Source organism: Lingula anatina, chromosome 8, assembly GCF_051362555.1.
Source record: "Lingula anatina isolate TDL-2025a chromosome 8, LinAna3.0, whole genome shotgun sequence".
Taxonomy (NCBI): Eukaryota; Metazoa; Brachiopoda; class Lingulata; order Lingulida; family Lingulidae; genus Lingula; species Lingula anatina.
In genome coordinates this window covers 8,646,293-8,662,572 of record NC_141774.1, presented here as the reverse complement: position 1 = coordinate 8,662,572, position 16,280 = coordinate 8,646,293, and the positions used below count along the sequence as shown (strand labels likewise).

The window sequence follows — 16,280 nt, the reverse complement described above, 5'->3', positions numbered from 1 at the left end:
TCCATATCCATGAATATTCAGGTAACTATGGTGACTGTTTCCATGAAAGTTTGTGCTCAAAATTCAGAAAATACAACAAAGGCCAAGCTCATTTTAGGCATCTGTGATATCCTTAGCCCTTTGCACTGTAGAAATGAGCATTATACTTAAATGTAACAAAATTTTTATTTTTTCTGGTATATCCAACTCTTTTCCCTTAATCACCAAGATACATGATGCTGTTGCCCAAATCACAACATGTAACCTTCTAAATATTGAGTTATACAGGTAAATCCTACAAAATCAAATATCTGAATCATGAAAACATGTTTATATATATATTTCATTTTTGCCAGATTTTGTTAAGATATACCCTGGAGATAATGGGAAATCTCCGAGGGGTTTCTTGCTAAATTGCTTTCAGCTAAGCAGCTTAGATATCTGTCACGCCTACTAAAGCTGCTAAACGATAATTACCCCCTAGCAGCTTCAGTAGGTGTGACAGACACCTAAGCCGCTTTAGTTGATTGCAATTTAGCAAGAATCCCCTCAGAGATAGATCGATCCACAGTTAGTATGATAGGGTCTGGGAATGGTCCCTTAGTTGACTAGGATTTCCATGAGAGTGCTGTTACACTGCTTCTGATAAGATAAGCTAGGACCATATAACCCTTGTTATTAAGTTCTTAGCCAGGGAATGTGACTAAGTTGTTTTTTTTTTCCTGAGAATGGTCCCTAAGTCATCATGAACAACACACAGAATAGAATCACTACTTACTTTTGTAAATCTTTCACCTCCACCACTTTCCCAAAGGTCCCCTCCCCCAGGGTGCGTACGATTTCATCTGCAATGAAGAATATTTTCACACAGTTAGATCTGCACAGGAATGGCCTTTGACTCCCAGGGCGTGCACCCTCCTCTCCCAGCAACTCTTGTCAATCAAGTTGATTGACACTTGGGTTGCCAGAGAAACAGGCCACACCCCAGGGATGGGAGGATAAGCTATAAGCCAGAGAGGCAGCTTGAAGTGTTTTTTTTTTTTGTTACTGCTTTATAACAGACTTCCAAAAGCGTAATTTCTTAACAACTGTGTAGTCACTTCACTGTTTTTTTTTTTTTTCAAAATACTACAACCTCTTTTTCAGCTATAAATTATCCTATTTCTTTGAAGTTGTAAATTGAGTAATGAATGTTTTCCTCAAATCCCGCACAAGTCTAGATTTTCTTATCACCAAAAATAAACAGCACCTGTTCCATTTTTAGAAAGGTCAAATATGCATGAACATGTGTTGTTGCTATGGTTACTCTGCCTCTCTGGCTTATCTACCATTTTGAATCAATCAGCGTTTCCATGACAACTAGTTACCATGGTGACATATTCTTCTGTATTTCATTACCATTAAGCAGCACATGGCTCAAAGGCAAAAATATATCACTTGGGGCCTTTTCAATTTCTCAAAGAAATCTGCAGCTGCCAAAGTAAACAGCAGCTTTTACCTTTAACATAAACTACCTTCAAGTTCAATTAAGAGGGAAAAAAAGACTGAAAACTGGATAAAAATTTTCATATGGACACCATTCACTTAAGGTGTGCCTCAAAGAAAATGGCGTAGAGTAAAATGGAATACTTTAAAACTTCAATAGAAAGTTTGAGCTGAGGCCATATATAAAATGGATCAGAATGTGTATATAATATGTTACTTTGACCATCATTAAAAACATAAGATGATACGGCCAAAAATAATACTGAAATAGAGAGTTAAGGGAGGGTATGATATTTGATGATATGTATTTTATAAAAAATATGGGATTATGGTATAACATTACGAAAGTGCTGAGTACATCGTGCTTGTAGTACGTCCCCTTCCTTGTAGATCAGGTGGCCTTCGGAATCGTCCTCCACACTTGGTGCACGTTCGCTGTGTTCGCGTCGACTCTGTTCACACGAAACGTAGCCACAACACCAGCCACACCCCACCAGACGACATGCAGTAGAAGTTGTCGTTGTTGTCGTAGTTGTTGTTTTGGCGGCACCATGGACCACACCAGTTGTTGTTATTGTTGTCGTGGGCACCGTTGTCGTAGCAGCAGCAGGGCGTTCAGTTGTCATGGAGATGAAGCAGCACCATGTGTAGCAGTTGTCATGGCAGCAGCAGCAGAGCACGATGAGTTGTCATGACGATGAGGGCGACAGCGTCATTATTTTCACAGCACGACACACCCCAGGTGGACGAGAGGTTCACAGGTTTTTGAAATAATTATAGAAGGACATCTCCAAATGAGGAGGAGTTCAACGATATCATCATCATATCATCAATGACATCATCATTACATCATAATCATCATCATCATCATCATCACGATCAATGTCAGTGGTTACCAAATTGAAATATTAACCCTCCACAGACCAGAGCTGAAATATTCCAAGGTTCACTGATATGAACTTGAGAATAGCCCAGCAATGTCTGGGAGATAAAAGGTTAATTTTGGTTTTCTTTTTTTGAAAATAACTGATTTTTTTTTCGTGACAGCTGAGAGGCATTTACACTTGACTGTGAAATTATAACTGGATTCAAGACCACTTTATATATATATATATATATCAAAATTTTTGTTCTTTTAAAAATCTTATTTGCAAATAGAGCGACAGAAAGGCAATGCAAGAAAATTGCAGTACAGTTCTACCAGCAAGCAATAATAAATTATACTGCATGCACTATAATAACTACCTCCATGCTCATTTTCATGGTGATTTGAATAAGTTTGTGTTCTTATGGTGATTCCGTGTGTATGTGCTTGTGCATGTGTGCGAGCATGTTTGTGTGTGTTTGTGTAAGAGAGACACAGAGAGAAGGAGAGAGAGAAAGAGTGGAATTAAAAGCTACTAAGCCCTACACCTCAACCCTCTGACTAACGACACACCCAACAGCGAGTTTCCAAGGTACTTAACACAAAAGTCTACACCTGTATCTGGTGAGGTACTTCTCCACAGTAACACTAACCATTCACACCCATCAGACAGTATCTACCTCAACCTCTACCTGGAAATCTCAGAGGAAGGATTTTTATTAAATCATACAAAGGAATGAGGTTTACGGTCTTAAACAAACTCTAAATCACTTCTCTTGTTCTTGTTAACAGTTCTATAGAAGTCGATGCAGTTTGATTTCAATTTTTTCCTACTAAAACTTTCATAACATTGCTTACTATACAACATGCTAATTCAGAGTTCAATATGCATACACTTATTTCGAATGTCTATTCTATTGTTCTTTTTTTAAAAAACCCTTTGCTTAAAGCTAAAGATCACTTTAATCTCTCCTAACTAGAACTTTTTTTTTTCAATTTTTGGAAACTGGGAAAATGATAACAACAAAAAGTATAAATATTTGGTGCTCTTCATTTTGTTTACAAAAATCCTTCTTCAGGCCTCTAAAAGGATGAGTCAGACAGACTGAGTTACAGTTCCAAGGTGACCTAGGTGAATGGATTCCAGATTCCAGAAGGTATGCCCTGAAAATTTCAAGGAAAATTATGTTCTCCAAAAACCTCTCTCCTCTCAGCTTTCACCTTCCGCTTTTCCCTGAATCTGATTTTCTTCAGCCAAACTAAAGTCACTTTGAGGTAATGAAAGGCAATAGAATACAGCCACTAGTACATTGGTATAAACGTCCTACAATTACTCTACCAAAATTCTATCTACCTTACTAAGACTAGTACTGTTTCAGCTTATAAACACTCATAGTTGTTCGACATTCATATATAATATGGTTATATCTTGATCTTTTCAAAAATAATCAATCTTTCAAATACATAATTTTGGAATCATTAAAATTGTATTTCTATATAGCATTTGTGGTGTTTTTACTGTACAGAGTAAATACAGGGTAGCCAGCTTTTTGAATTTGTTGCTACTATTCAATGGGAATGTTGAAACTAAATTATGCCCATTGAAAAGATGGCTGCATTATCGTAACATTGGGGGGGGGGGGGGGGGAATCCTTCAGCTACTGCTTTATAAGCCATAAATAATGTTCATATATCTAATATCAACTCCCGCAGCTCACCTCTCTCTTTTTTATCGTTTTTCAGATTTATTATCGATTTTTAGCAAGTAACTGAGGACACAAGGCTCATTTCAAAAACATTTTGTTTATTTTGAAAGCTGCTTCATAAATCAGATTATATGCCTGGAAAACAGCTTACCGATAATTATTTTTTACCTTATTAGCTGGTCAGCATTATTGAAAACATAAGTTTATACCTGGAGTGAAGCCAATTCCTGTGATAAATAGAATTTCCACAGGACAGAGAGAAAAAGAGAGAAAAAGAGAGAAGTGAAAGAGAGAGAAAGAGAGAGAGAGAGAGAGAGAGAGGTAAAGGAAAGAAAGAGAGAGACGACAGGAGAGAGAGAGAGAGAAGTGAGAGAGAGAAAGAGAGATAAAACCAATCTCCATACATCAATCAGCAAGCCCATTCTGAGTCAGCCACAGCATATATGAATCCACCTCTCATTCCTTTCCCTGTCTGCCCACTGTTTTTAGCAAGTAGAATACAATGATAATGGTGACCCCAGGGAGATGGGGCATTGCAGCAGTCTCTAATCAACACATTATCTGTTTGTGTGTCTGTCTCTGAACTTTTTCTTCTGGCTCTCAGTCCTGATGGAAAATAAATCAAGTCAGCCTCAATAGGTCATCATGTTCTTTGTACTTATATTCACTCCTTTTCTCTGATGCTCTCTCATCAACTCTTTCTCTCTCTCTCACACACATTCTCGCTCTTTCTCACACACACACACACACACACACACACACACACACACACACACACACACACACACACACACACTCTTTCACTTACACACACACACATTTACTCACTCTCTTTCTTGCTCACACACACACACACACACACACACACACACACACACACTCTCTCTCACACACATACAAATGCACACACACAAAACCTATGCACCAGATAACCGATTTGCACAATGCATTATACAGAACCTGAAGCCTCTGTCCAGTTAATGCTTGCATACAGATAAAATCAATTACGTATCATTTCACAGGGGAAATTGATCCATGGTGAATCATAAGATCAAACCTTGGTTTGTAGGGCACACCTTCTAGAAACCTGTCCCCATATTACACAAAATTAACCCTGTAAATCCAGGGTACATCCTTTAGAAAACACAAAATCAAACCTAGACTCACACCTTCTCAAAATCTTTACCTCACACGCTAACATATCAGTGATCACAAAATTAAACCTTCATCCACAGGGTACCATCCCCTGCGAAAATTTGTCTCATTTAATGCTCACCTACTGTTCTCAATCTGTCCTAGAACATTTTGTTTTTCTCTTTTAATGAAAATGTTCTTAATCTGTTCTAGGACATTCTGAAAGGCTTCCCAAAAACAGTTCACAAACTGTTACATTCATTCATTACAGAACAACATTAGAACTGTAAAAAAATACACCTAATGTTCTAGAAAAGATTGAGAACCGTAAGTGAACATTAAAGAGACAAATTTTCGCAGGGGCTGAGTATTATGATGAATCAGCAGACCTAAGCTTGGATTTACAGGGTGCACCAACTCCAGGAATTTGAACAGTGAGAACAGCTGCTGGCACCACATAGATCACAATATTACAGAAGATTGCTGATTACTGAGAGCAAATTACCAGGAGCCAAGCTTGAGCCCTCAGAGTTGATGGGATTCTTGAGGCTTGTTTCATGAAATAATTCCAGCCCTAAAATTGGTCATAAGTTGTAGACTCCAAAAATTTAGTTTCCTACAGTTTGAGATTAATCTATAGCAGTCCACAAAAATAAAGTGAGTACTGGTTGTATTGGTCTGTAACAAATGCAAATAAATTTTCTTGTAAAACAGACACAATATTTGAAATGAGTGGATTAAGACCGATTTATCCTGGGATAAAGAAAACTAACATTTTTGTCTAAAGTAAAGACCAATATTTGGGCTAAAGCTAATTTCTAAGACACCCCCCCCCCCCCGGCATCTTTTTCACCCCTTACTATACTACTTAATTAACATGCATTCCAATATAGACCTCATTTACAACTCAATCAATATCATTAAGACAAAATTTACATTTTGCCTAGAACCCCAAGACAGTAAATCAAAGTAACGATCCAGAAATGATCTTTGCTCTGACTCTTCTTCATCTTGAGGTCATATTTTCATGCAAAGATGGCCGCCAGGCATGGACTGATCTTTCCTCAGAAATCCAGACTGTCTTTAAACCATGGTTTAACTTCTCTCTATAGATAAAGAAACCACACTTTATTTCAGTGAAAGTTCAGCTGTGTCCTACAGGCTTCAGTAATCTGCTTTTTTATTGACTATACAGTCACTACTTTAAATGGTCAATTGCCCCAGTTTTTCTGGCATTATACTTTTTCAAGATTTATCATTTTCAGATAACATCCTTGAATTTTCCAGAAAAAATTCTTTCAAATGCCTTGAATACACTAAGTTGGCTATCCATAATCCATTGACCACCATATTTTTTCTGCAGTTGAAATGAATCACTAAAAGGAAATGGGATTTATATGCTCAAATTAGTGATCAATTTTCCCCAATGGCTAGTCACTATCTAACATCCATATTAAAGCTAATGATGATAAATTACACACAAGCCTAACACTTTACCATATCAATATGCATTGAGGTGATTTTCAAGGATAATATCAGAAAGCATGCCTAAATGATGGGCACTGAAATGGCAAAGGCATTATCTCTTTATGTATAAATATCTCAAAATCAATATAATTGCATTATAATCATTTAGTTTTGAGAAACATGTATAGCAGTGTGGCCATATTTTAATTTTTTCCCTTCCATTTTTATCCCCTTCTCTTCACCTATATGGTTCTCTGATTATTTTTATTCTTACTTTAGATCTCAATCTTATTCTCTTCCCTTCTCTCTTTCTCTCTCACACACACAAACAAAACACATACGCTAAGCTCCTCCATTCTGTTTAATATCCCTTTCAATGATTATACCAAAACACAGTGCTTAACACCTATTCCAATTCCCACCATTCCACAGTACTAATACTCCTGTGATAATGGCCGTGATACATCATATGACTCAACCAGATCGTAAAAGTGCATTAAAACAAGGAATCTATAAATCCCCAGTGAAAGCATGAAGTACAGGGTACATTATGCATATAGTCAGTGGGTACTGGTTTCAGAAAGGACTACAGACCAAAGTTGGCTCAAGCTTTAAAGGTCTTAACTATTTTTACATGAACTGGTAAAAAATGTATCTACTCTGGTAAAGGGCTGTATTTACTACTGTATTTACAATGAACAATTTTAGCCAAAAGTGCACTTGTTAACTGCATTTTTCATATGCATATACCTATCCATATCCTAGCCTCCTTTTAATCTCAGCCAGCCCCCATCTTATCGAGTTTCAGATGCTAATTTCCCTCTGTATTCTAGCCTCTTTATGAGCCCAGTCAGTATCATCTCTCATTCAACCTCTTACCTAGGCTTCAAATCTAAGACAAGGCTTCCATTTCTAGAAACTGCATGTACCTAAAGGTCATGACCTACAAGGAGGCTACAGGCAGTTCCAAAACATAAATACACCTTTGCTTATTGGGTTTATGTTGTTTATAGATGGAAAATGTGTTTTTTAATGAAATGTTGACTTTTGGTGTGGTGTGTGAATGTAAATGGCAAGAGGCCTGATACTTTGATTCTCAACTTCATACCTTCATAAAGAAAAGCAATTTAAACTCACAATTTAGCCTTAATGAAATAGCTTTAAAATCTCATCTAACAGATTTTGAGTTACAAACAGTTTCAGTCGACGTGTTTTCAATCAATCTTACTTTCTTTTTTTGTGAGCTTAATAAAACCGAAAATAGCGTACATAATCATTTCCCCAGATGCTGCCATGTTTTATCATTATGTTTGAGGGAAAAGCAAATCATAAGTGGCAAGTAAAGTGTTTTTAGTTGTACTATCTTTATGGTCATTATATCTTAGAGGCCGTATTTCTCCATAAAGCCAAGACCAAATGATGTCTGGTTTGGGGCCAGTTTTTGTACTAGTAATAGAACTTGGGCTCAAAAGTTGGTCTGAACTTTTAAATCAAAAAGTTTGGTTTACTTTAACACAGACTAAATCTGCAGCAGTCCATTGAAACAGACTATTTGTCTAAAACAGTGGCCATTTCTTTCTTGTTGTAAAAAAACAGGGACAGAATTTTGTTTATTAAACACCTGATTTCAATTTGTTGAAGGTCAAAGTAGATTAAAACCATGGTTTTAAATTCTGTTATGAATCGGGATCTGGGGCCTGTTTCAGAGTCTTTGGAATAAGCTAAAACCAGATAGTCAAAAGATGTTTTTCAAAATGTTAGCTCACAATGAATGTATATTACTTTCTTAAATGGGCTACTTTCACCAGTGAGAGCAAAAGACAATCAAAATTTGCAATCATAATTTGCAATCACAAGGGACTTAGTTAAAAGACCGAAAAAAAATAGGTAAGCAACCTTATAGATCATTTCTTAAATGTGACTTAGTAGGCTATGGCTAAGTTGGCTAAGACTTCAGCTCCAAAAACTGACTTAAGACATTTTAAAGAAACTGACCCTCTGGGCCCCTACTGGGCAGTTGGGTTTCAGCACCAATGTCCAGCTAAGTGCTATCTTTAGCCACAGTTGTGGAGAGATTGCTGTATCTTTCATATAAAGGGCATTTTATATTGTTGGTATCAGAATACAGCAAAATATCAGGCTTCTTGCTTGGGTCAGTATGACAGGCATACCGTATGTCCTACTACTACTTATCCATCTTTTTTTTTTTTCACATACAGTATACTTTCCAAGCAGATGTGCCAGTTTTGTGTTTTAAGCTTGAAAGCATGTTAAGTGAACAAAGCAGCATTATCTGCTGTTGCTTGAAGTATCGTTCTCCCTATGAATAGATCTATTTTGTATAATATAAACAACAGGCCATCAGAGTAAAATTAGGAGTCATTTGTCAAACCTGTTGAAAACTGTGGAAAAAGTAGAAACTGCATAGAATTCAGGCTAAAAAATTGAAGAGAAACTGCATGGAATTAGCGTAAAAATGAGTAAAATTTGTGTACAAAATCTGGAAAACATCCCAAAAACTTAAATGTATAAAATAGGCAATGAATCTCATATTTGTTGTCAAAACCTAGCTTAAATTGGGATATGGATTTAACCTCAAAATTGACTCATCTGTTTGGCAAGGACTGTTATGTTGGTAAACTACATATATTGGTTTCACACCACAATACAGAGTCCTTCCGAGCAGAAAAGAGGAAGAACACTGCAAGCTTACCTTGCGCTTCTCTTTCTCCTCTACTCTAGTGGAAGGGACAGCCGTGGTATAATTTTTAGCGTACTGTTTTGGCCGAACAACCCGGGGCTCTGAATTTGAAGCCGCCATTCTAGGACGGTTAGCCCTCTTTGAACGATAACTAGAGGCACCGCTAGTGCCACCTATAGCGCTTGAACTGAGAGGGATGTAGTTGCCGCTGCGCGTTCCCGTACTTGGGATCGCGATGGCAGAGCTGGTGGAACTTCCCCCTCCCGAGGTCGCTGCTGTGATGGCACTAACGGGCTGATACGGCAGACTGGGTGGAACCCCTGGGCCTGTGTTGGCTGTACTGAGGCTGCCACTCACACTAGAGTATGGTCGGTACGGTTCCAGATCGAGGAGCAATCGGCTGTACGATGACCCCAGGGTGGAGGCTCCGTACCCCCCTGTGGCACCCAATGGCATTGTGGGCCAGATCAACACCAAGGTTGTAACGCACCAATCGAGTGAGAATCTATGAACCACCCTATATATGGGTTAGCAGAGCAGCAAGACTATAACAGCAGCTTTCAGTAGTAAAGGCCTACTCTCTGACTACTTCTACTAGTTAGACAAATACAGCACTTAGAAGACCCAGAAGAAGAAGACAGAGAAGGAGAAGATGTCCGCTAGATTGCTTGCCTCTGAGGTGACTTCTCCCAGGTTCTTCTTCGCGTCTGACATTACAATCTCACCGCTCCAGCCGCCACCCAATCCTCGGCTGCCAATTACAGAACCTCCCCGACTGACGTCTGGCTGGATCTTCCCTCCTCATTGGCTCCTCCAGCTCAGCAGGAACACTGCAGATCTGTCAGTGTTATCTATGCTCTCCCAGCCAATGTGGGCCTCAATGTATGTAGGTGATAAAACGGCTCCTGTTCCACTCACAAACTATGCCAGGCAGGCAGCTATGTGCCTTTCCACCTATGCACCTCCTCTGTTTATATAAACTCAGGTAGACCCCAATGCTTTATACACAGTACCAGGCCCCCTGTGTTCAGTGCAAAAACAAACAGTGTTCATCTGGAACTGCCTGTAGCCTTTAATTATAATGTCTGCCTGTCTTGATCTTTCTTTACGAAAAGCCTGCTGAAGTTACTCTCAGGTAGACTTTGTGGCCAAATCCATGGTGCCTGGCCCCAAACTGGTGAAGTTAATGGAAAGTCCATGACCAACTGAAAACATCTGGACTTGTCTGTAACCCATTAAACCTATCCTCCCCTCTTATTTCCCCAAAACACCGAAATCAAGTCTATGCTTTTAACAGGTACATCCAGGTAGACTCATCAGCCTTATTCAGACTACCAGGCACAATGTTATTCAACAGTTAGATGTTGAGAATCTGAAACTGCTTGTACCATAAAAATAGAAAACAGAACCCTTATTCTTGACAGCTCTCTCTTTATATTAAACCCAGCATGGCACATCAGCTGAGTAGAATCCAGGTGTACTACACCAACAAATCCATGGCACTTGACTCACATATATCAAGCATATGACTAGGTCACTGAACAATCTGAAACTTCCTGTAATTTTTCCCAGTACACAGAACCCCTTCTCTTCTCTCTCTATCCTTCGAGAAAACAGAAGGAACTCTCTACATATTTCACCACAAAAATGACGCCAGGCCTGAACTAGAAAACAGAGCTGTGCTGAAGCTATGGGGTTGAAAAAGATATAAATAGCTGGGAGAGATCAAGTTACACACAGTTCCAGCTTTGCATGTGTGTGTAGGTTGTATCAAGTAAATGGCAATGGAGCAAAGGCACCCTGTGTGTCAAAGCTTACAAAAACCAGATGCTTTTAATGATCATGGTCAAAACAGCAAATTCCAGCTGCCAAAAGAAAAGTGTAATTGATACAAAAATGGCATGTTTTGAATGCTCAATGCAAAAATCAGACCAAAATTCGGTTGCCAAAGACAGAATTTGTATGATAAATTGGTCATGGTAACCGAAAGGGACTAATTGGTCATGGTAACATTATGAATCATCATTGCCAAAAATCACCCAAAATTCAGCTCCTAAACACAGGGTGTAAACTGTAATAAATTGGTCAGGGTAATAGAAATGTCTTGATATACACCAACAGCTGTGTGGAAAGAATTAACTCAGGAAGAAGGGCAGGAAAGAGAGAGAGAGAGAGAGAGAGAGAGAAAGAGGGAGTGCGCGTGTGTGTGTGTGAGAGAGAGAGAGAGAGAGAGAGAGTGCGTGTGTGTGTGTGTGAGAAAGAGAGAGAGAGTGCGTGTGTGTGTGTGAGAGAGAGAGAGAGAGAGAGAGAGAGAGAGAGAGAGTGCGCGTGCGCGTGTGTGAGAGAGAGAGAGAGAGAGAGAGAGTGCGTGTGTGTGTGTGTGAGAAAGAGAGAGAGAGTGCGTGTGTGTGTGTGTGTGTGTGTGAGAGAGAGAGAGAGAAAGAGAGAGAGAGAGAGAGAGAGAGAGTGCGTGTGTGTGTGTGAGAGAGAGAGAGAGAGAGAGAGAGATAGAGAGAGAGTGTGCGTGCATGTGAGAAAGAGATTTAATCTTTACTTGGCACTACCAAATAGTTTACATTGGCCTTGACCAATTAGACAGATGACTTTGCAAAGCACAAAGTAAGTGCAGGTGCACAAATATGTATAAATACACTGAGATAAACCCCTCATAAGTAGGAGCAATGTTAATCTTCATCTCCCTATATTATCTCTATCTACCTCACCAGGGTGACTCCTGAAAAGGCCAATTATATACCTTATTACACATGGTAGACGGTCATAGAATATACATAATACAGGGATGAAGATGGACCTTTTAAAAAATTCTGAAAATGGAGGCCACAAAACACAGCTTTATAAAGTGGATCTGAGGGCAGAGGTTGGGGGGGGGCATAAATACAATAACGAAATGTCAGGATATACCCAAAAGACATTCATCAATAATAATAAGTAGGACTAGCGTTGGCATATCCATTGTGACAGTAGACTCAAACGTGGGAGTAGATTTCAGTAAGTAGAGCTCTAACCTGTCTGGTTAAATGTGTTTTGGCTTCGCTATATTTCCTACATACAGGCTGTTCCATCCAGTACCTTTTTATATTGTTGGCTTATCTTATCTGCCAATAATCTCAGGAAAAAAAGGTTACAGGAAAATGTACTATAAGCAATTAAAATGTCTTTCCTTTTTATTTGAGAAAAAATAAAATTTGTAGCTCAGGAATGAATCAGACTGAAAAGAGAAATATAAATATCCACAAAATCCAAGTATTCTAAATTGTAAATGCAAAGCTTCATACTACATGCCACTGTTCAGTCACATCTTCTTAGCATGAAAAGATATCAAATTGTTTTTGATTTTTAATTTCAGCATATTTCTGCAGTAACTCAGGATTACTTGTATCTCTGGTACTCTACTTTGGTACTCTACAAATTTTTTGGTAATATTTTCGATTTTCTGATGTTCTGGCCAAATGCCATTCAATTCATATAAACAGGCAGCCTTTTGACAACATCCATGGCCACCATCTACTATCCCTTCTACTACACTGAACAACCACCATACACTTGGGATTAATTAGAGCGAGGCATGTTCTTCATTACCTTTACCACCAGCTATAATTTGAATGCAACTTCCTGTTCTACGGGGAAAGCCAATGTAAAGCAGTTGACAAGAAATGGCGTAATATGATGAAATATTGGCTGAAACTCGTTAGGGTTATTGAACAGTTGGTGGAACAGGAAGGAATGGCTATTTTGAGAAGGAAATAAATCATCTAAAATAAAAATAAGTACAAATAAATGAATTAAAATAGTCAATTTTAACAAAGAAAAAACTAATTAACTTCAAAGATATTAAACATCTTTTTCCTGTTAAAAAAAGGACAAAATATTACATTTCATTGGACCAGTTGGCAAAGTGAAAGTAACAGCCAGTTTGATAAAAACAAATATAGTCATCTTTTCAACAAAAATATCAGTCTATAATAAATTCAGACCAACTTTCCCAGTTCCAAGCTCTTTGTTTAAACAGGGGCCTGAAATACTGACAGCACCAGACTCTGAATTGGAACTGCTCCTACAGCTCAAGAGGTTCTGGGAGTGATTGAGGGCCAGGAACAGGCTTAACTACATAAACACAAGACCACCTGCCAGCAAAGGGTGGCACCATAGCAACTGCTGCCATAGCAACTGCTACCATAGCAATGGTCACCATAGGAACTGCAATCACCTGGAACCTGAGTTGAACAGCAGTGGAGCCATCTATAGCTTACTTAGAACACTGGGTGGGGTTGAAATGATCACTAAGTTTGCTTTAAAAGATAAACAGAAATCAAAGCATTTGCAGTAATTAATGTGTGTGTATGTGTGTGTGTGTGTGTGTGTGTGTGAGAGAGAGAGAGAGAGAGAGTTTAATTCCTCTATACAAGCAAGCATTCCACTATAAATATGAACCATTTTGAAGTTCACTGATAATGAATGATCCAAAACACAGTGAAACAAGGCAGCAAAGCTGTCAAATGTACAGACAAAAAGCAGGAAATAACAAAATAGGCTACTGTCAATTCTGATGCAAAATTATGCTCAACAGGTAATACCCATGTAAGTAAAATGTGTAACAAACATAAGGCTTCAGGCCCATGGGAGTTCAAGTTCACCCTTTGAAAATGTAAAACTTCCAGAAAAAGAAGTCAATTAGACTGCTTTTCCAACTCAGGCTGCATTTTAGTCCTGTATTTCTTTTTTGAAAGTTTGGCAATCATAAGTAACATGGTTTTCCCATAATGGTCATCATGGCAGCAGCACCCAAAATTGTGTTTTCTTCTATTCTGATGTAATATTACATAATGGTTACCAGCATAATGACAATCAATTTTTAATAATAAAATATACGTATCATGGATTTTCAGAAAATGTGACAAGCATTGGTCTTCAAGCCTGTGGAACTTCAAAGTCACACCTTGAAAATGCCAATATGTGAAAAATTAAAATTTCACAAAAAAACTGTTTAACTGGCAGATTGCATTGCCTACTGAAGCTATATTTTAGTCCCATGTTTCTTTCCTGTAAGTTTGAGAACAGTAAGTGACATGGTTTTTCTTAAATGGTCATCATGGGAGCAGTGCCCAAAATAGTTTTTTTTTCAAATTTTGATGCAATATTACATAATGTTTAACAGCATAATGACCATCAACTTTAATAATAAAATATTAGTATTATGGATATTCAGAAAATGTGACTAGCAAAGGTCTTCAGGCTCATGGAACTTCAAAGTCACAACTTGAAAATGCCAAAATGTAAACAAGACAGCACAGTTCTGAAATATTTTTTTTCCATTTTTAACAATTTTTAACATAAAACAAAATTAACAGTTTACTGCCATTTTTATATGATCAACTAAGAAAATTGATGAGATGGGAAAAATATCAATAGAGCAGTGTTAAATGTCCAATTTCTTCCATTCTGAGATTCTGAACATAGTGAATGATTGAATCTGACAAACTGCAATGATATGAGTTTATTTCCATTTTTGAAACTTTATTACACAATACACGATAACAAGTTTACCATCATTTTTACATAATCAACTAACAATGTTGTAAAATTGCAGGAAATGCCAAACAAAAACTTTTACGTATCTTATTAGTTTAATAATGAGACTGTTTACATGCCTAAGAATTAAATCTGAGGAAATGTGAAAAAACTGCATTTCTTTAAAATAATGGCCCGATTATGCTGATTTTTGAACTCAACCTGCGTCTTAGCAGGAATGACCACTCCTGTCAGTTTAATGACAATTGGCCTATCTGTTTTTCTTATATTGTGTTTACAGTGTTGCATATATGCTGAAAAGTGAAAAAAAAAAGCATAACTACTAAAATAGTGGCCCGATCATGCCGATTTTCGAACTTGACCTGCGTTATAGTAAGATCGATTACGCCTGTGAGTTTCATGACAAAAAGCTTATCGGTTTTCCTTGAAATGTGTTTACAGTGTTGCATATATGCTGAAAAGTGAAAAAACAGCATAACTTCTACATTAATGGCCCGATCATGCTGATTTTTCGAACTTGACCTGTGTTTTATGAATATTCATCAGCTCTGTAAATATACAGCCAAAAAGTAAAACTGCCTTCCACTTATCGTGTTAACAATGAAAGTGCATGGCGCGGGCGACAGCGACAGTGACGGCAACGACGGCGACGACAGACGCAGGTGATGGCAATATGTACAGACACATCTGTACATATTAACTGTACTGTTTGAGAACAGTAAGTGACATGGTTTTTCTTAAATGGTCATCATGGGAGCAGTGCCCAAAATAGGTTTTTTTCAAATTTTGATGCAATATTACATAATGTTTAACAGCATAATGATCATCAATTTTTAATAATAAAATATTAGTATCATGGACAAATAGTAAACGTGACTAACAAAGGTTTTTAGGCCCATGGAACTTCAAAGTCACGCCTTAAAATTGCCAAAATGTAAACAAGACTGCACTGTTCTGAAATGGGTTTATTTCCATTTTTAACACTTTTTTAACATAAAACAAAATTAATAGGTTACTGCCATTTTTATAAGATCAACTAAGAAAATTGATGAGATGTGAAAAATATCAATAGAACAGTGTTAAATGTCCAATTTCTTCCATTCTGAGATTCTGAACATAGTGAATGATTGAATCTGACAAACTGCAATGATATGAGTTTATTTCCATTTTTGACACTTTATTACACAATACACGATAACAAGTTTACCATCATTTTTACAAAATCAACTAACAATGTTGTAAAGATGCAGGAAATGTCAAACAAACACTTTTACGTATCTTATTACTTAAATAATAAGGCTATTAACATGCCTAAGAATTAAATCTGAGGAAATCTGAGGAAATGTGAAAAAACAGCATAACTTCTAAAATAATGCCCCGGTTATGCTGATTT

At 37.6% G+C, this 16,280-nt stretch overlaps 2 protein-coding genes across 2 annotated transcripts in view; both read right to left on the bottom strand.

Moving 5' to 3' along the window:
* Positions 1-16,280, bottom strand: part of LOC106166631 (dual specificity protein kinase CLK2) — a 47,424-nt gene that overhangs the window by 21,072 nt on the left and 10,072 nt on the right. The window contains exons 4-5 of the mRNA XM_087018843.1: positions 1,823-1,916; positions 758-824 (exon numbers count right to left, since the gene is read on the bottom strand). Coding sequence (XP_086874969.1) covers positions 758-824; positions 1,823-1,916 — 161 coding nt within the window. The remainder of the gene's footprint in view (positions 1-757; positions 825-1,822; positions 1,917-16,280) is intronic.
* LOC147760314 (uncharacterized) lies at positions 1,923-11,516 on the bottom strand. The gene is made up of 2 exons (XM_087018844.1): positions 9,350-11,516; positions 1,923-2,393 (listed from the first exon to the last, which is right to left on the bottom strand). The coding sequence occupies exons 1-2, from the start codon at positions 9,791-9,793 to the stop codon at positions 2,373-2,375; spliced, it is 465 nt and encodes a 154-aa protein (XP_086874970.1). The 5' UTR covers positions 9,794-11,516; the 3' UTR covers positions 1,923-2,372.

Excerpts from the sequence above, each read along its gene's own strand:
- LOC147760314 (XM_087018844.1), bottom strand. The coding sequence starts at position 9,793 with ATGCCATTGGGTGCCACAGGGGGGTACGGAGCCTCCACCCTGGGGTCA. Across the intron at positions 2,394-9,349 it reads AGGAGAAAGAGAAGCGCAAG|CTCTGGTCTGTGGAGGGTTA; the intron begins GTAAGCTTGCAG and ends GGAATATTTCAG.